This window comes from Hippocampus zosterae, chromosome 5 (genome assembly GCF_025434085.1).
Source record: "Hippocampus zosterae strain Florida chromosome 5, ASM2543408v3, whole genome shotgun sequence".
Taxonomy (NCBI): domain Eukaryota; kingdom Metazoa; phylum Chordata; class Actinopteri; order Syngnathiformes; family Syngnathidae; genus Hippocampus; species Hippocampus zosterae.
The window spans coordinates 15,300,257-15,321,068 of NC_067455.1; the positions used below are offsets into that span (position 1 = coordinate 15,300,257).

Below are 20,812 nucleotides of genomic sequence, written 5' to 3' on the forward strand. Positions count from 1 at the left end.
GCAAGATTCGACAAGGCATGACAAGAAATTCATGGCGCCTGAAAAGTGTACTAAGGATATAAAAACATGGGAAAACATTTTTGCTTAAACAGCTAAACACAGCGCATAAACGGAATGCAATGTTGTTGGGTGGGAGGGGGGGGTGAAAACATAAAATACAACAGAGAAGCACTAAACAAACAACAACCTGGACCAGCTCGCTGACTCAGCCGTTAACTCACACAAATATAGCAGAAACAGAGGCTCTGTTCACCAAGGCATTACTATTCTGAACTAGTCAAGCACGTCACGTTATTATTGACCAGATGACATTTGCTCTGATGGTGCACCTGGCCTCAGCGTTAGTGTATTGTAATTTGAAATGAACTGGTTTTCAAGTAATATGGTAGTTGGTTTGCTTTTTGCAACATATTCCTAATGATCTACAGGTATATGCATACAAAAATTGAATTGCTTATGATTTCGTAGAATACATCTTTTTTTTATTTTTACTTCAGTTGTTCGACGACAGTTCTCTCATATTCTCAGCGCGGTTTCGTTGAATCAAGCACTGTCCGTGTCTCAGTATTTCTCAGCCTCCAATTTAAAATCTCCTTTTCTAACCCTGAGCAGAATATGAGATTGTATCTCCGTACGAGGTCAACCACCAAGGAGCGTACATCTCCCACGAGATTGCCCACCATCAGCGCAGACGACGACGATCCTCTTCTCCAGATGCATCCACTTCAAACGCGAAAGGCAGCATTGAAAAAACTCACTTCCGGGTGAGCGGCTTGGGGCAGGACTTCCACATGGAGCTACGGGAGACTTCAGAGACCCTGATTGCACCTGGCTTCACCATCCAGGTCCTGGGAAACAACGGCACCAAGAGCCTAAGGGCTTTCCACCAGGACCACCTCTGCTTTTACCAGGGGTCACTGAGGCTAAAGGTCAACTCGTCAGTGGCGCTGTCCACATGCATGGGGATGGTGAGTCTGAACATGCCTGGAGTCAGATTACGCAAGGTTCTGAATGAGAAGGCGGGAGTCGATAAATCAGGTCTGTGTGGGTAGCTGTGTTGTCAAAAAGATAATGTGTCGTATTTGCTATCATTTCAACTGGTGTAGCAAATAATTTATAATTGAGCCTAAGAGCCATATTTGTTCAATTTGTCCTCTCCCGGGGCCACTAATAGTATAAACATTGTGTTAAACTTAACATTAAACCATTGACAATAGAGATAAAAAGAAGGGGAATGATCCTTCTAGCATTTCGACACATTGATGAAAGTGCTGCATTACTCGACAGATAACAAATCAAACTAATTACATTTGAGGTTTTGAAGATACTTTGTATCAAACCAAATTCTGAACAAAATACGGATCTGATGGAAAGCCTGAAGGCGGATGCAATTGCTAGAAGGAAACAAGAAACTGTGTTTTGTTCGGGTAGGAAAAAAAATAAATGCATCCATCGTCTTTAGAGTCAACAGAGATATTGCGAAAATGCCCTTTGATTGCAGATAAATGTATATATATATGTGTGTGTGTGTGTGTGTGTGTGTGTGTGGTCAGATGGCACATTGGGAGGTTTTAGCGACAATTACAAATCTTAGCTTCTGTACGCCTGTTTTGGAAGAATGTCATTCTTCTTGGTGGTCCTATTTGCTGCATAAAAATAAAGGCGGTAATGACAATAATTGAGCTTAAGTGAAGCAGCTCCAACATAAGACCACAAGTTGCTATGCTAGTCCCCTTGGCAGTCAGGAGAACAAAGGACTACATTAATACACATGTAATCCGCTCAGCGTTGAACTGACATTCACAGTAGGCAGATCAATTCCACATTGTTTTTTTTTCCCAAGTTCGAGTTCAAGTACAAAGCAGAAGACATGTCATTCCAATTATTTCAAAGTTGTGCGATCAAGTCAGAACAGGGTATATTGTTTCTTGTTATTGATTTGTTTTGAATGAATTTCAATCGATTCCATACTGGTATTTGGTAGTTGGGATTGTTAGTATGTGAATGTCTTTCTTCAACCACAAGAGAAAGCCAGCCAAGGGATCCTTATTTTTGTGTGGCAGCATGACAGAACAGAGTAAAAGATCCAGTCAGAAGGCAGGCACTGTGAAAATGTTTTTCATACTTGGGCTGACTGACTCTGTTTGGTTCTTAATAAGTAAAAAAAGTGACAGCACTGTCATTTATAATTTTTTTTACTTGTTTGAAAAGCTAAAGCTAGAACAGTTTCTTTGCTGTTCGTCATGAAATACAGTATATGCCATTTTTCCATCCATTTTTTTTTAATATTGCAGCCGGCTCTAAAAGTATTTACCAACGTATTAAATGGAGATAACTGGGTTTAAGAAAATAGGAATTCACAGACTGTTTTTTTGTTTGCCTGGGTATTGTTAGCACAGGCTCACAGATTGAGAAAGAAGTTGACTTGAGAGAACAGAGGGATGCTAAAACAGGTGAGCTTGGTCACCATGAGACATTTTGAAATGTAGTAACAGCCTTTTAAAGGGTGCTACTTTGTAAAGTCAATACAAACATTGTCTTGTGCCCTGGACACCTAGAGAGTGCATTTGCATTTTGCTTAGCTTAGAGTGAAGTGTTAAACCACAAAAATGCTCCCTGTTAAAAGTGAATGATTGTTGAAATAAAAGAACGAAGCAGATCAAATGGTCACCTGCCAATAGTGTCCAACCATGCCGCAACTGACACGGACGGAGTCTATCACCTAATTTATGATGATTTTTTTTTTTTTTTGGTTTGCCAGATAATACATTAATCTTTCTTTTATGGGGGTGTTTTCCCCCCAAAGGAGATTCCTCAAAGAAGAGGAGCAGTGAGAGGCAGGAGACAGGAGGAGAAAAAAAAACAACGTTGATACCATAATGTCAGTTTTGTCCTGAATATCATGTGATCAAGTGCTCCACACATGGTAGCCTCCATTTCACTCTGAACTACTGACATTAGACTTTGAAAGCTCATGCCTGTCTGTAGTTCTTTATTATAAATCACTTTGGTCTTTGGTGTTATTTAATGATGAGAGTCTCGGGTGTTTTTTGACAATTCTGTATTTCAACGGAGAGAGAATCATGGAGCTCCGACTGTGAGAACGGAATAGGGCAGAATGTATACATGAGAGTTGAATAATTTTATGCATTGAAAGTTGTCACCGGTGGAGTATTTGAGGTCACGTCGGCCAACACATTGGCTTTGATGCTAAGCTTGTATTTTCAAAGACATTTCTTTATTTCTGGAAAGGCATCCATTATATTTTTTCTCAGAATCTACATAAAAGTCACAGAAATAATGGCCAAGTTGCATTCCCATCTGATTTTGAAGGAGGAACACTATTTTGTGCCAAGACGAAAAGGCTAAATGTCATTCACCAATCACTCGGAGGTGCTTGTGCTTTCCACTTGTAAAAGGCACGTTTCTTGCTTGAGGGCTTGTTGTGGTAATAATGACAGAATGGTACGCATTCATCCAACCTCTGGGATTTCCAAGAAAGTTTACAATGAGTGATGCTTCACTTGGCTTTGAAAAGTGCAGGACTGGGTGCGACAGTCCCTTTTGAAAACATGTAACATCAGGCAAGTGTTCTTCAAGGATGACTTGCAAGTCAGTTGGAAAATGCATTCCTTGGTCTCAATGTGTTCAAATGTGTTTTCTACCGTGAGCCGACACATGACTGAGGTATGGATTGCACTGACATCACCGTGACTCCTATGGCTTCATAGAGAGGCTCTTGCACTCACAAGCACTATTAAAATAAATAGTCTACATAACCTTGTCGGATTAGCATTTCTTGGATAGGGCATCTGTGCCGCATCTAGCGCAGCACTGCATTTTTCACCTAAATTATTGTGCTCATTGTTTGGCAACAAATAAGTTACGGACAACTGCTGTATTACTCCAAACAAATCCTATGGTTCAAAGGTCTTTATGGCCTCTATCCCAGGAGGAAAGGCTACCACCCCCCCATGGTCAGGTGCACCTTTCAATGCACTGAACACTTCCCCTTCTTCGTTCCGTTTTCAGCGACACTCCCACCGCTTCCTGTTGCTGCTTGTCTGGATGTGTCTGACTCCATAGAGGCCAGCTGTTTGCGCCGTCCCAAGTAGTGTTTCGAGCATTTTATGACTGCTATTTGCACCTCATGGAGTACAGCGTGTAATCTGATGATTTTGCTTCTTCGGCTACTCAATGGAGTGACCTACTCTCTTAACATAAGGATGTGACGGTAGTGGATGTAGCTGCGAACCTCAAGTTGTGTAAAACATGAATAAAAAACAGAATACAATTATTTGCAAAGCCATTACAACCTAGAAATGAATACACGACAAAGGCAAGATATTTAATGTTCAAACCAATCAACTTCATTGTTTTTTGTTACTTGTTGTGCAAAATATGTTTTTGTGGTACTTGCTGTAAAAAGCTGTCATTGGAGTTTCATTTTTGTTTGATGGTACGTCTGTTCATTGTGCATTTGATGGATTATTTTTGTCACACCAAAAAGCATAACTGAGAGCATCTTAAATAATTGCTATGGCATAAATAAATAAAGAGGCCTACAGTCAAAAGTTGTCAGATTTGTGAGTGACAGTAGAGTGGTTAGAAAATGCACTCAATATAGTGACAAATTGCCAAACATGTATGTGTTTGGTGATTTTACAGGACCTAAAAAGTACTGGGCTCGAAAAGCATGGCACTAGCTGTAAAAATGTGCCTAAATATATTTGTTTTTTTCTGTTATCGTTTGCCTGTGAAACACTGCATATTGTGCACTGGCAAATGTTTCTCATCTGAGGTGTAAACACCTGTAAACAAGCATAGTTTTCATTTGAAACGTGCATTGTTGATGGTCCTTTTCTTGTTTCGTATTACTGTTTCAACAGTAATACGTGGGCAATGATTTAATCATTTCATGGGCAATGATCCATTTGGGACAAATGACATATACATGTTCAGTATGTCAATGGTAATATCATGTATTGTAAACTGTCAGCGGGAAACCCTATACAACTCTGCTGGCCTGTATTATTAGACCATTATTTTTATACAGCCAGAGCCAGACGGTGAGAGTCAGTCAATACGCATTTAATGAGAAGAGTTACTGTCCAAATATACAGTAGCTATGTGCTGGCATAACTGGCGGGTGACACCTCCAAACACTTGCTGTATTGTATCCACACATAGTAACATGCATATTATGCATACTATAGTTTCTGCTGACCTCCAACAATATACAGCTAATGATCTCCTTGATGCTGCTATGGAATGCCGTGACTGTTTTACGACAAAGAAATCCACTCGTCACCCACAGACTGCAATGATAAAAGGCATTTGCAAACAATTATATATGCAATGTTTGGAGAGACTTCCTCTTCTTTGCAACTCATCTGAGCAGACCCCAAAATCCAAGATCATAAAGGATTATTTATTGACTTAATCATTTTTACTTTCAACTGTGCATTGGTTAGAGGTTCTTGGAAGTAGTCAAGTTGCTCCAGATATATTGTAGATATATAAACCACCCATTCTCAAATATTTTTTTCTTTTTATCTGACAGCCTTGTACAGATATTGTGATAAGATCTCACCCTGAGCAGGAAAATGATGTTGAACATGAAGAAACAGCCCGTGATTGAGGTGCGCCAAGTTGAATCTTGACTAATTGCTGACAGAGACAGATAGAAAGGTTAGAGGAGGACAAGGTTGGAATCCAACTACAGCCCTTTACAATACTTTCAACGTTTCCTTGGATAAGTCGGACGATATTACTTGAAAGGGATTTTTTTTGTCACTCTTCTTGTACAATTAATGTTGGAAAAAGGCTGGAAAAAACACATTTCGATTGAGGTAAAAATTTCATGTGCTTGTTAGAATATTGCAAGTCTAAATTGCCCCTAACATTTTGATAACAACGTGTTTGTTATTGTGGTTGTACACCAGGGATGGGCAACTGGCAACCATACTGGCCCCTGGAATAAAAAAAAAAATCATTTCAAAAAGATTTTGGGGCAGAAATTATGAACATTTTTCCTCTCCAACAGTGGACCCCATACACAAGTTTTGTATTCATATTGTGGCACTCATATCGTGTGTTACAGAAGTTCAAACTTAGTATTGAGCACTGTTTTTGCTTTTGGTTTTGAGAATTTGTGAGTGGTTTTGCAATAGACAACAATAGTTTTAGAAATTGTGCTGTAAGAATCACTGTCGGAGTCGAAGCAGTCAGAAAAAAAAAATACATATATACAGTATATCTATAGATAGATAGATACAGTGGATCACCCCTGATATTTTGGCTGATGAATGCATGGCTTTAATTATGAAGAAATAAACATTAACTCTGTTTCACTGGTGAGAGCCACCTCTTTTCAGATAACTGAACTTTGCATCTTGTCTCTAGTCAGGTTTGATTCGCACTCAAGATGCAGACTACTTCTTGAGGCCGGTGCCCCACCACTTGGCTCTGAAAGAGAACTTCTCAGCACCATCTCATCACCAGCCACACATCCTCTACAAAAGTGCCAGGGAGAGAGGACATCACCCTCGGGTGTTTCAGAAGAAATCACCAGATTCAGCTCCTAACAAATCAAACAGGAGTTCTCCCACGAGAAAGGAAACCAAATTAAAGACTGATGAAGAGGACCAAGGATGGCAGCAAAGTGATCATCCCAGCAACAGTAACAGACATGTTGACCAGCAGGAGCATCACAGCAGAGGAAATTACGACAGCAACCGTCAGCAAGACGATGACAACACGTACGAAGAGAAGCAGAGGCAACACTTCTGTGGAAGACGGAAGAAATGTATGTAAGGGAAACGTTTCATTGTATTGTTTACATACTAATGAAAAAGTACTCCGTTATTGATACCAGGGCCATGCAGAAACACAAAGAGCCCTGTTAAGAGTTGAAGGAACAACGGATGTTAAAAAGTTGAAGTGACAAGGTCTTAAACTCCCCCTCTCCTCCCATTCATTCTCTATACCGCTTTTTCTCACTCGGTTCGCGGGTGAGTCAGTGCTTTTTCCAGCTGCCGTTGGGCATGACATGGCGTACACCCTGGCCTCGTTGCCAGTCAATCACAGGGCAAAGATTGACAAATAAACATTCATACGAACATTTGTATCTGTCAACAATTTTAGTGCTTCAATTAACCTGACATCAATGGCTTTGAAATGTGGGAGGGAGAGAAGGGCCAGATTCGAACCTTGAAAAACCTTGAGCCAGCTGTGCTAATGACTACTTCACTACACTATTGAAGATATCAGGTGATGCCGCTTTTCCATTCGCCACTTTCCTTTCCTATACAAGAGGCGCGGGTTGAGCTGGGGGTGGGATGAACTGGACTGTGCAAGACTGCATGACACAAGTTGTAAGTCTTTCTAACATAATTAAATCCTATCGTAGCATGAAACTGTAGAAGCACAGATAATCTCGGCCCGTTATTTTGTGCAGTCATGACGCTTAAATGTGTGTATGCATCCTTTGCATCGTTCTTAAAGGGGAAGTCAGTCTACAAATGCTCTTTCCAATAATAAAAACAATAATATGATGTATGTGTCCCCACTCGAGTAACTGTGATGTCATTTTCAGTCAACAAGTGGCAAAATGGCCACTCCCTGAGGTGGATAAAAAAACAATAATAATAATAATACATTTTATTTATAAGCGCCTTTCAAGACACCCAAGGACACTTTACAATAACAAAAAACACAAAACAATATGGCGTTCACTCAACCCTGAAGTCAGAAAGAAACCACAAGGGAGGGAGAGGATGCATTTATGCTTTATTCTTATTCCACAAATGAATGAATCAATATGAATCAAAATGCCGTGTTTAGACTAATGGGGCTGCATAAAACATTATTTTAAAGAAAATGTTTGTGTTGACTTCCCCTCGCAGAAAACATATATTGGTCAATGCAACATTCTTCTTCAAAAGTGCATCTGTTACCCTGCTGTGTTCGAGGTAACTCATGGGAAAATGATCACCAAACTTCCACGTGACGACACATTGTACCAAGTACCATATGTCAGTTTATACTCTGACTGACATGACCTGTGAAAGGTTATGGGAAACCAGTGCAGTAGTTGAATAGTCGCTTTGCACCATGATAAATGTTTAGGCTCGATCCATGACTTCAAGATCATTTAACATTATCTGATCCCTGAGGTCTAAAGTGGTACCACCACCATTAACCTGCAGCGCTCCAGCTGTATGTCCCAAGTGGAAATAAACTGTGTGTTGTCATTCCCTGAGGATGACATCAGTGAACACCTGTGCTGTGTTTTAGTCACAAACCCACATTGATGGATCACCATCTTACCGTCTATATAAGCAAACATTCAAGACAGAAAATGGAAGTTGTTCATTGTAATAACTGGAATCAAGGAAGACACAAATGTTTAAGATTCAAATGTTTAAAATGATTGAAGCTACTACATGACTTTAAAGAAATAGATTTAGTTGTATTCATTGTATGTGATGACAAACAAAAACAAAATCAGATGGTCGGTTCCAGATTAAGGCCCTTTTGTCATACACAGGTGCCCATATGCTTGGCGTAAAAATGGGTGCATATTCATATTCTTGTTGGGGCAAGTCAAGTTTACTATGTTTTCAGAATTTGGTAGAGGGCGTTGCAACGCCCTTGGTGCTCTTGGGGACAGAGCTGGTGCCCCGGTGGTTGACAATTTGGTGACAGAAAGTAGACTGCGCTCACCGTATAAACGGGCGTATCTCCATTTTCGGGACGGGGCAAGTCTTGTATTTCGTGTTTGTGCGTGTCCACCCGCACCTCACTAGAAAAATACTTAAAGAAAGGAAAAGTCACCAATGTGCACAATTAGACTGTTCTTTTGCTGGACTTTGGTTGGGCACGAAAACAAGGCCCTAAATCTTTATCAATATAGCACGTCTGTCCTTTGTCGCACAGGTAGAGTTTCCATTATTATGATTTCATCAAGTAACAAACACCACGTGTATAGTGCAGATTTAAAATATAACTAATCGTAGCAGAAAATTGTGGCTATCAGAGTCAACAGAGCTATCGTATATCATACACACACACACACACACACTCACACACAACACACACAAACAAGCTATATCAACTGCACTGCAGCCTATAATCGCGTAATAAGACCAGCAAAATATAAACTCCTCTCAGTTTGATGTAGCGCAGTGCCACATCACTGCAAACTACCACTAATATTAAACGTACAACATAGTGAAATAAATACCTTTTCATATGAAATTTCCACTGAATATCATTTTCTTTATAAAGTCATCATGTAATACTTCAAAGTGCTGCATGCATACAGTCCACAGGAGGGCTTTCAATGTTGTTGGGGTACTGAATCTTGGAGCACATAAGAGGGAAGCAATGTGTGGTAAGAGTTGTATAGCTTGCAACTCCCATTTCCAGCTGTTTTTTGTTAAAGTTGAAGTTCCAATTGCTTTAATTTGCTTATGATTTAGTTGCATCATTTCAATATTTGATTGTTTCCCCCCAGACATGCCGAAACCTCCAAGAGAGCATCTCTCCCAGCTTCCAGATGAGTACAAGTTCTTCCCCAGGAACAAGAGGGCGATTATTTTGAAGGACCAAAATAATCCAAATCTAAATGTTGAGACACTGGTTGTAGTGGACAGAAAGATGATGGACAACCATGGCCATGAGAACATTACTACATATGTTCTCACTGTGCTCAATATGGTGAGAAGAGATTTTGGTATACAGTTGTGTCACACACTGATTCAGTTACAAACTTGCTATTCAGATACCCACATAACCCCTTAAAAAATTTTGAACCGTAATTACAGTATACTATGTGTGTATATATGTGTGTGTGTGTATATATATATATAAAATAAACAATGTAATGTAATCATAATGATAATAATAAATGTATCTTGTTTCTGCCCCAATGTGATTTTTGGTAATAATCGAAATAAAGAAATCCTTTATTAGTCCCATAATGCATGCAACTACTGTGTGAAAATGAAAAAGTGATTCACTGTAGCTGTTTTAGGATTTGACAATGTGTTATGTGTTTCGGGAGATCTCAAGTTCTAGTAAGTAGTTTTGATTGTCTTTTTGACCTCTGAGTTTTCACTTAGATTTGGAAACAAAACACAGTACTGAGTCGAGACATGTGTCAGTGCAGGAAAAAGCCCAAACATCAGGAACATAAGGAAGGAATGTGAATTTCAAGATTAGATAAATGCAGAATGACAAGTACCTGTGGTATTTACTTGACCTGATTAAATGATATGGGTGAGTGAGGTCCCAAGATGAAGAGACGATTCAAGCTTTAACATGAATGCCATAACATTAGGAACACCTGCACAGGCTCATGCCCAGAAAGTCTCATTTCTAATTGACATCTGGGGTCTTTTTTTTTCCATGTTAGGCCTGCCTTCTCATTGAATGAATGTTTGTGCTTGCTTAGTCATTTACGTCAGTCTGACAATTCATAAGGGAGGTGCCAGAGTCACTGCTTATAATGTTTTATGTCGCTGTGTCTAGGTGTCAAGCCTTTTCAAAGATGGGACCATAGGAGGGAGCATCAATATCGTTATAGTGGGACTTGTGCTTCTTGATGAAGAGCAGGTGAAGATATGTGGAGAGTATATGTTTCCTTTCAAATGACACGACAAGGCTTTTCGACTAAAAACATAACAAAGACGAAGGAGCACCAGCCACAGCTCATAGGTGCGCAGGCTATAAAATAATTTGCAACAATTTAGCTTTTCCCAATAAGTACAGGGGAAAACCACACACCCCTGGTGTGGATTAGACTCTAATAAAAAAAAAAAAGAAAAGAAAAAAAGAACCTCTCAAGTTAGTGAAGTCATGAAAATCAATTTTTTTTCTCATCCCTCCTAGATATGAGTCAAGCTCCACCTCATTTGTATTCAATTCAATTCAATTTCGCCCCAGGAAAGAAAAAAATCCTCACTCTGTGCCTGGTGTCTGGTATATGTTTGATGTATATATATATTTTTATTGGCTGTAGTTTATAGTGTAGAACTACATCCATATAATAATATATGATGTTTTTCATATACAGTACAGTGGACCCCTGCCTACCAGTGTCTCAGCGCCTGAGGACTCCCATATTCACTGATTAGTTTGTTCAATATTAAAAAAAAAAAATCACTGCTTTTTTTTGTGGCACTTGTTTTTCTTTTCACCTCAATTTACCACCGTTTCATGGATGGCACATATTGAATCTGCATCGCCGTTTTTTTAAAAACATTTTTTGAAGCATTTCAAAGGGCGACAATTGTACACGGATTTTCACTTTTCAATCAATTCCTATCCCACATGAATAGTGGTGTGAATCAAAACTGGATAGGAAGCTTTTTATAAGCTCGGGAAATTGATCACTGAAGATGGAGCAGGCCGGTGTACATAACGAAGTCTGGTTTACTGTATGTACTTACGATTCAATCATAATTTCTACAATTCAAAATGTTTTCTCTTCATGTCTTTATGAAGACCAACTGCAATCGTCATCCCTCTCATTACTACCCTTATGTCCCAGGATGGATTGGTGATCAGTCACCATGCAGACCACACACTGAACAGTTTTTGCCAGTGGCAGTCCACTCTTGGAGGCCAGGAGGGTCAGCGCCATGACCACGCCATTCTACTCACTGGACTTGACATCTGCTCATGGAAGAATGAACCCTGTGACACTCTGGGTATATCTTCATCACTGTTATTGCACTCCTTAAAACTATATATTTAACTGAATTAAAAATCAATAATGGGGGGCATTCTCTCAAAAACATAAAGGGAAGACAAAAAAACCTAAACAAAAACATCAATCACATATCACAGTGAAACTAAAAATACGGCAGGGCAGCTTGTTTTCATGTCTCACCAATGTTAACTCTTCTCATCATTTATTTCAACGTGCCTAAGCCACAAACTTTCTTCCATTATATTTCCCTCTGTCTGGGAAGATGCCCCTGTCCTTTGTCACATGGTGTTTACACACAATAACAGATATTGAAAATATTAAATATATAAATGTTTTCTAATTCAATAAAGCAGAAATAGGCTCACACAAAACAAACAATCATCTGAATTTCTCTCTTTTAGAAACATAATTACTGCCAGATTTTGCATAACATAACATTCACGTTCGATAAAATCATCACTCTTGAATTCATTTAGGAGATTGCTGTTTTTAATTACACCATCGAGCATTGTCTCGTGTATTATAAATTGAATATGCGCACGCACAGCCACACACAAACACAGAGACACTCAATGTAACACAATGAGTTTGAGTGAGTGGTATCTAACAAAACAGCTTGTTTGCGATGATGACAATCCAACGACAGTATTTTCCTTCATGAGAAAAAAAAATGCAGAGAGAAACACACACACAACAAACAATGTGTGTGCGTGTGTGTGTGGGGGGGGGGCAGTTCTTGCAAACAAGTGTAGAGTACAGTATTTTTGTTGATCTTCAAGTTGTTCTGAGGAGCTTGATAGCACTGTTAATTGTCATGGAGTTAAACCATGTCAAAATATAATGTGTGACTTTTTCAATGTCTGGTCAGGTATTGTGCAATAATTTTCATCCACATATTTCAGGAAATTGTTATTTCTGTTTGTATTAGCTAATTGTCACACTTTTTTCAGGTTTTGCCCCTATAAGTGGGATGTGCAGCAAGTACCGGAGCTGCACCATTAATGAGGACACAGGTCTAGGATTGGCATTCACCATTGCCCATGAATCTGGACATAAGTAAGGACTCTCTGCCATGATGACAAATTGCTTTGTTTTCTTTGACTACGAATACCTTTTGTGTTCATTCTTTAGTTTTGGAATGGTCCATGATGGTGAAGGAAACATTTGTAAGAAGTCAGAAGGCAACATCATGTCTCCCACATTAGCGGGGCACAATGGTATCTTCTCATGGTCTGCATGCAGCCGCCAGTACCTCAGCCGCTTTCTCAAGTAAGAAAAGACATTTATTACGATTACTGATATATGTACGTATATATATCTATATATATAGATATATATACAGTATATATATATCTATATATATACTGTATATATATCTATATATACAGTATATAGATATAGATATAGATATAGATATTCAGTAGATATATGTACGCTGCAGTTTTTTGGCTGCTGTACGTTTGTGCTGTAACTTTTTCACGCATGCCTTGTTGGGTACTGATACGAAGAGAAAAGGCCAACAGGCCTTGCTTGCTCTATGTGTATAGATATGGTGTGGTGTCTTTTTCCGAAAAGCTGTCATGTGAACAATGAAGGATAGCAAGACACATTCAAAAAGTACACATGCACATACACAAAAATGTAAGCATCCATGCAGACATTCACACACATTTACACACACAGACAAGCACGCGCGCACGCATAAACTCATCTTCCATGCTAAAGCGGTATGGTCACTGCAATAATCCTTTCTAAAATATTTTGTCAGACTGCTGCTGTGTTTAAGTTTTCCGCGTGAGAGTCGATGATATCACTTACTGGAAATCTCCGACTTGTCTGAATCCAAGTGACCTAGCTTTTTCCTCTCCAAATTCAGTGCTAATACATTTAAAAATTGATTGCGTTTGGCAGAATGTCGTGTTCCCATGCCAACACATAGACCATCAACCGTGAAGCATAATGTGGCTCTAGGTTAGGATGTCATTACAGTCTTCCAGGGACAACCAAGTTTATGAATAAATGCAGTTAGACGTTTTACATTATGATACTTTACAGCCTGACATGGCAAGAATTTCTTGTTCGTATCTTTATATAATGCAGAACATTTGTCCTTTGCACGTGACAGTAGTTAAGCTGACCACTAAAACTGTTCAACCTGATGACACTTTTGCAATATACTGTCATACAAGAACAATTTTATTTCTTTCATTGCATTACTTCAAAGGCCTGGATCTACCTTTAGATCTGCGGTGTCCAACCTTTTTGAAACTAAGGGTTACCGGTACTTCTTGGATACTCATTCATGCGAAAGGCTACCAGTTTGATACACACTTCTGAAATAACAAATTCGCGAAAATTACCTTTTATTCTTTTTTAATAGTACTCTTAAATGTGATTATTAATAACATTTTGTGAAGAAACTGATCATGTTCATGAGTACTCACGATATTTAGGAAACAAACGAATATCAATCTGTAAAACTTTATTTCTATAAGTCTCTGCCTCTGTTTACATTTTCAAATGATCACTGCAATTTTTTTTGAGAGAATCATTATCTCCCATCACTGGTGAGTTATTTTTCGAAAATCATTTTGGTAATGTGACCATTGCATTAAAAATTGCAGGAACAATTCATAAGTTGGCTCTGTGTGTTTTATTGTTACATCAAGGTGTCAAGGGACTGTAGATGGAACCCCACCAATGGCTCGAATCTGGCATATTTACAAAATTGTATTTATTTGAATTGTCAATGAAAATAAAATATACTGAATAAGTTATTTATATAGACATACCGTATTTTCTGCACTATAAGGCGCTTCGGAGTATAAGGCACACCTTTAATGAATGGCCTACTTTGAAACTGTTTTCATATATAGGGCAGACCGCATTATAAGGTGCATAGAATCAAAGCTGCAATAGAGGCTGCAGTTGCATTATGCATCCACTAGATAGAGCTATGCTAAAGGGAATATAATACAATACCATACAAGACAACTTTTTTTATATAGAGCGTTCACAACCTCTGCAGCTGTAACAAAGCGCTTTCCAGAACCTTTTAAATACTGCATCCAAGAAATCAGAATATTGATCCATATATAAGGCACATTGGATAATAAGGCGCTCTGTCAGCTTTTGAGAAAATCGAATGCTTTTAGGTACGCCTTGTAGTGCGGAAAATACGTTAAATCTATCTTAGGTTAAATGTTCTGTAAAGCGCTTTGTTAGTTACACCGGTTGTGAAAGTGCTACTCTATATAAATAATGATGCTGCTGTTGTTTTGCGCTTACTCACCTGTTTTTCTTCAGCATAACTTTTAACACTGAAATGTTTTGTATTTTTAAAAAAAATTGTCAAACATTAAACTCTATAGTTAGGTAGTTTATCTTACAGAAAAAATAAAAACGACAATACTGTATCTTGTGGGCAGCGTTGGATCTATTCAGTGATGGTGTGTGGGAGAGGCTGGGATAGTCTCCGGCACCCACCGTGACCCTGTTCAGGATATGTGGTGTTGAAAGTGGATGGATGGGTGTGTCTTGTCTATGTTTTTTTTTCCTTCCAAACATGGATAAGGTATGATATTGTGGTATTGTAATTATATGTCAGATTATACAAAGTACTATGTTCTAAAACTTCATTGATGAAAAACAATTTAAAACGCAAATAGTTGCATAAACATTGAACAATGGAATTGCTCACTCTTCCTGGAATTTTCCCTGCTGTATCATGGTTGGCCATGTTTGTTGCAAGGCATATTTTATGAAGTACTTTTCATCTTTCTTTTTTTTTTTTAATCCCAAGCACCTCGAAATGTGAAGTATATCAGTCATGCTCACAAAGTCTTTGATTATCTATATCAGTGGTGGCCAGTGTACTTGAGTCTAAGCTTGGTCAAAAAAGTAAATGGAAAAACAACCCACAAACAACTGGAAGCTGTGCAACAAAGGCACACGTTGTGACAGTAAGAAAAAGACTGTTGAAAAGAAGTTAATAATTTTTCACGCAAATTGTAAATGGAGGTGAGTGCTTTTGATAGTGTAGCAGAGGAAGCTGAAGGCCTTCAGTGTACAGCGCTGATTTATACATACTGTATCAATTTGAATTTCACAATCAAATCAGTATAACCTGAATATTAAATGCACTCTACTGACTGGGAAAGAACAAGGACAGACACTGATTTATTCTGCCCTCGTCTACTTTTTGCCAGCTCGGCCCAGGCTATGTGCCTATCAGATGAACCCAGCGGAGTCAAGGAGTATCGTTATCCTGAGAAGCTGCCAGGCGAGCTGTATGATGCAGACACACAGTGCAAATGGCAGTTTGGTGAAAAGGCCAAGCTCTGCACCCTTGATTTTAAAAAGGTACTTTTTTTTTTTATACATCATATAGTATTTGCATCCCCTTGTGAACTGTCACCTTACCATGGTGGAGGGGTTTGTGTGTCCCAATGAGACCAGAAGCTAAGTTGTCTGGGGCTTTATGTGTTTTATAAACAGATGTCATCCTCCTGAACATGCTTGTCTAAACACCTAAACATTACAATGCCTCAGCCTTATTTCAGCAATGAACTATTTTTTTGGTTTCCTCATGGTTTTGTTATTGTATGATCTTCAGTTGTGTCTGAATGCACTTTCTCCGCTCATGCACCTGGTAGCACCGAGGTGCTTGAGCCCAGAGTTTCTAAGCAACACCTGCAGTCTTGGCCTATCCCGATATTTGTCACTCATGAAACAAAAAGGACAAGAATCAGCTTCCCAGCTGGAGTTTATTGCCCTATGAGATCATGTATTGCCATTTTTGGAAGGCAATTGAAAATGGTCTCTTTGCGAAGAGAGTATGAAGCAAAAAAAATGTTAGGCTCTGGAAAACACCATAGATTCGATACTGCACTGTGTTGTCAAGGTGTGCTTTTCCTATATTCCTTATGATCAACTCAATGACACAAGGAATTTTATTTTCCAACACGCATATACACATGATATGGTAGGAAATACAATACTTGAGATCCCACATGGGATTTATGAAATAATCACCAGAAAATGCATACTGACATGGGGAGTGAATATCTCAACTCATAAACTGCCATTCACGATTTGTTCACTCCCACTGTCTCACTTGATCTCTTCCACTTTTGCATTTTTTTTAGACTTAAACAAGCTAAACAGCTGGACAAATAGACCTTATGATGGACTGCAGGGTGGCTCTTAAGGGGAAAGGTGCTGACTACGAGGTGCCTGTCAGCATCTGTGCTGCTTTGTCAAACTCCGATGCAGTCATTCAGATAGTAAGGGAGTGGAATTGCTGAAAAGTAGCAGACTATGTTTTTCTGGCAACATGATCTGGGAAACCATACAGTGCTCTCTTCCAGACCACTGCTGAAAAACACAACCAGTAGATCATGTGAATTGAATGTTTTATTCTTCTTGTGATTGCACATTATTATTTCTTTGTTTCTCTCTGTATCTGTAGCCAGCAATTCAAATGAATCTTCATTGAAAGTGACCCACTTCACTCAGTATTGTTTTCTTCTTGCATATACAGTATTGTGCGAAAGAATTATATCCTTATCAGATGTCTCAAACATCACTCCTCAGTTGAGTGCAGACTTCCACTAAACCAAGACCAGTGTCATATTTGTAGTTGTGCATCCACTTGTCAGTTAGTAGGCTGCTTTCTGGTAGGTGGACGATGATAAGTGGATAGCCGGCCCCATTTACCTCGCCTCTTGCCTGAATTGGAGAGAATGGAAGAAGGTGTGTGGGGGATGTGCTGGGTGCTGCAGGATGGCATGCCATTCCCATTGCTTCTGCATAATGAAGTTTTTAACTCAGGGTGGTAGTCATGATACTTCTAACATTTGGAGATGAGACTAAAACAGCAGAAATGTCTTTTGTTTTGCTTCCAGGATATCTGCAAGGCTCTTTGGTGCCACCGCATCGGGAGGAAGTGTGAGACCAAGTTCATGCCCGCAGCTGAAGGCTCTTCCTGTGGACTTGATATGGTGACTAAAAATGTGTTTACATTATGGCTGGACAATATGTTGACAAATATCGTTGGTGCGATACTGCCCCATATAATATCCATATCACAAAGGTGTGCAATAATTTTTATATGAAATTGTATGCTTTTGTCAGACTTCAACCAATCAGATGCAACCCGAAATGCACATCACCATCCAATAATTGAACAATATCTAGGGGCATTACAATTAATTCGCTAATAACACATTGCTTATTTTTCCTTAGGTACACATTTTAAATATCACAATAATATTGCGCAGCCCTTGTTAGAATTGAAACTCTGTGGGTGATACTACATTCTGATAATATTCATCAACTAAAGCACAGCATCATATGGCATTATCATGTTTTATAGGGGAAATGTACAAACCCCAATGATGTTGTGATGTGTAAAACAAAAACAGAATACAATAATTGGAAAATTCTTTTTCAACTCTTCCGATTGAATAAACAACAATTGTGACCACTCAAACCGACATGTCGTTATAGGTAGAAAATAAGAACAACAAAAGTTGTTTCTAAGTACATCTCTGGTTGGTTAATACAAGCGTGTGGTTGTATGGCACCATCTCAACAAAGAAATCTAACTTAGGTGTGGGAATAAAATGACACAAAAGACAACTGGATATTTGAAAGTGGTGTCCTTCAGATTTACATTGCAGGTGAAAAGGTTTAAATAGAATGAATCTTAGTGGTGATTTTTCTTTTATGGAACTAAGTTGGGCCGAACATACATTCTTCTTTGAAGGGATATTACTCAGGGTCAAAATGCTATGTAAGACAAACACTAAACGGGACATACTATGCCCCCAAAATTGGCCCAATTTTATGCAAAAGGTCAAGTTCTATCAAAGCATGGTTGGATCAATTTGACGCACAGAAACAGCTATGATTCCACGACCACTTGTGTAATATTCACAAATTAAAAAAACAAAGCAATATGTTGTTTATTCTAATGTTCAGGGAGCAGCTGCAACTGCTTTGCCACTGATGTTTTCAAAAATATGCTCATGGGATATGTGTGCTGCAATGAAAACCCAGTGCGAAAGGGAACAGCCCCACCTGCAACAACATGGATCATCCCAAAGGGCAGTTTCCTGCGACGGCTGATGCCACCTTTACACAAAGAGATTCAGTTCATGATCGAAACAGGCTGTGACAGGAGTCTAAATTTCAGAATGTGTTCTAACATAACATGCAGGGACTTTCCAAAAATGTAACTACTTTGTGATTTGACTTTTTCATCTATAAATTCTCAACACGTCCATCTCTGACAAAGCATCCACATGACATCCAACCTACCATCCATGCTTGGGCTGGCTGAATGGATCGCATGTGATAATGCAGAGTGGTGGTAACCTCAGTGAGACCTGACCTCTTGTCTACTTCATCATTTAAAACACAAGACTAAATGCATTTGTGACAACTGTTGAAATAAAGCAGAGCTCTGGCTTTTCAGTTCAGAAGACAAAAGACGCCCAAAGTAGCACTCAATATTGAATGTTTACTTTAAAAATAAATTTAAAATTAAAATTAAGCATGCTTTGATTGATTAATATGTGGTTCCAAGCATCATTTCGAATCAGTATCAGTATCAGTCACGATTAAAATAAATTCTAATGGGAAATTATATCTGAAAAATATCTTGTCTGGTAATAAAACAGCCGTTAGAGACCAAAATATGTTTGACCACCCTTGAGTTGACATTTGCTTCCAAAACTATGCACTTGTACATTGTAGTAATTTTTGTGGGCTACTATTGTTTGCTTTGCTTTGCTTTGCTTTTGAATGTTGGTAACTACTGTGTCTTTGCTTGTGAGAATCCCATTGAGCTGCTTTGTGTATGAAATGTACTATATCAACTGCCTTTCCTTGCCTTGCCTATGGTGATGATATGTAGACAACCTAACGCAGGAGTAGGGAACTCCGGTTCCTGGAGAGCCATATCCTGCCTATTTTAGATCCTTCCCGACTCCAACACACCTGATTCAATTGCTCATGGTCGTTTCAGGCCTCAACAGAGCTTTCTGATGAGCTGATCATTGGAATCAGGTGTGTTGGAATAGGGGAGGGATCTAAAACAGGCAGGATATGGCTCTCCGGGAACCGGAGTTCCCTAACCCTGACCTAATGCATCGTCAAAATGCATTTATCATCTTTCCCAGTGGTGTCGAAGGGGTCAGTGTGTGAAACACGGTGATGAGGGTCCGAGGCCCACGCACGGCCAGTGGTCAGAGTGGTCGGCTTGGTCTGTCTGCTCGCGAACTTGCCAAAGTGGTGTGACCTATCGGGATCGGCACTGCAATAAACCCAGGTAAGTGATTGCACAATACACAGCACAACCTTACTTTCATGTACAACAGTGAGCGAATCCTACAGTACCATTTTAGTTTCCTCACAAATGTACTACCCACTGTGAAATCAGGCCATGCTGAGTGAAACACAGAGCTGAAGAAAGCCATGACAAATTCTGGTATATGAATGGCAACAAGAGTGTACACTAGCTTATTTTACCTTTTGCCATCTGATGAACGAGCATTTAATTGTTGTTCATTTCATTATTGGTTACTTGAATACAGTAGATAAAAAAAAAGATATAATTGTGAAGATAGGTGAAATTAGATCATTTGATGGTCTGTCATGGCACACAAACGTTCCATTGGGTTTTGATATTCGAGGTGTCATCAGGACTCGTGTTCCAAACGATATGTTTCAAACCCAAACTACAAACGAAGAACTTCTTCATTGACTTTGGTTGTCAATTTCATTGTAATAGTAAAAGTTAATAAAAGTTGCAAAACCTCCAATCATTGATCCATTGATTGCTTTTGCTTTGAATTTCAAATATGAACAAATATGGAACACAGCAAACGAATTTGGATAGTTTCCCCATCTCTAGCTTTCTAAGTTGAAGGTTGCAGTCTGCCTGTACTGTATACTATTTGCTACTGTATGAGTTACATGACTTTTTGCACATTCTCTTATCTGGTCACTTACTCGCTTGCTAATAAATCACTTGGGAGTATTTGCATAGCCATTGAGTCTTCTATCAAATCCTGAGGCCTCCTCTTT

General features: G+C 39.0%; 1 protein-coding gene across 3 annotated transcripts in view; it reads left to right on the top strand.

Moving 5' to 3' along the window:
• Positions 1-20,812, top strand: part of LOC127600856 (A disintegrin and metalloproteinase with thrombospondin motifs 16) — a 40,282-nt gene that overhangs the window by 2,422 nt on the left and 17,048 nt on the right. For 2 of the 3 annotated variants that reach the window (XM_052065708.1, XM_052065710.1), the window contains exons 3-12: positions 613-968; positions 6,406-6,808; positions 9,521-9,723; positions 10,537-10,620; positions 11,558-11,717; positions 12,670-12,775; positions 12,851-12,988; positions 15,928-16,081; positions 17,626-17,721; positions 19,906-20,054. In XM_052065708.1, coding sequence (XP_051921668.1) covers positions 613-968; positions 6,406-6,808; positions 9,521-9,723; positions 10,537-10,620; positions 11,558-11,717; positions 12,670-12,775; positions 12,851-12,988; positions 15,928-16,081; positions 17,626-17,721; positions 19,906-20,054 — 1,849 coding nt within the window. Of the gene's footprint in view, positions 1-612; positions 969-6,405; positions 6,813-9,520; positions 9,724-10,536; positions 10,621-11,557; positions 11,718-12,669; positions 12,776-12,850; positions 12,989-15,927; positions 16,082-17,625; positions 17,722-19,905; positions 20,055-20,812 lie in introns of those variants that run through there. The other variant, XM_052065709.1, reaches the window with a different exon arrangement.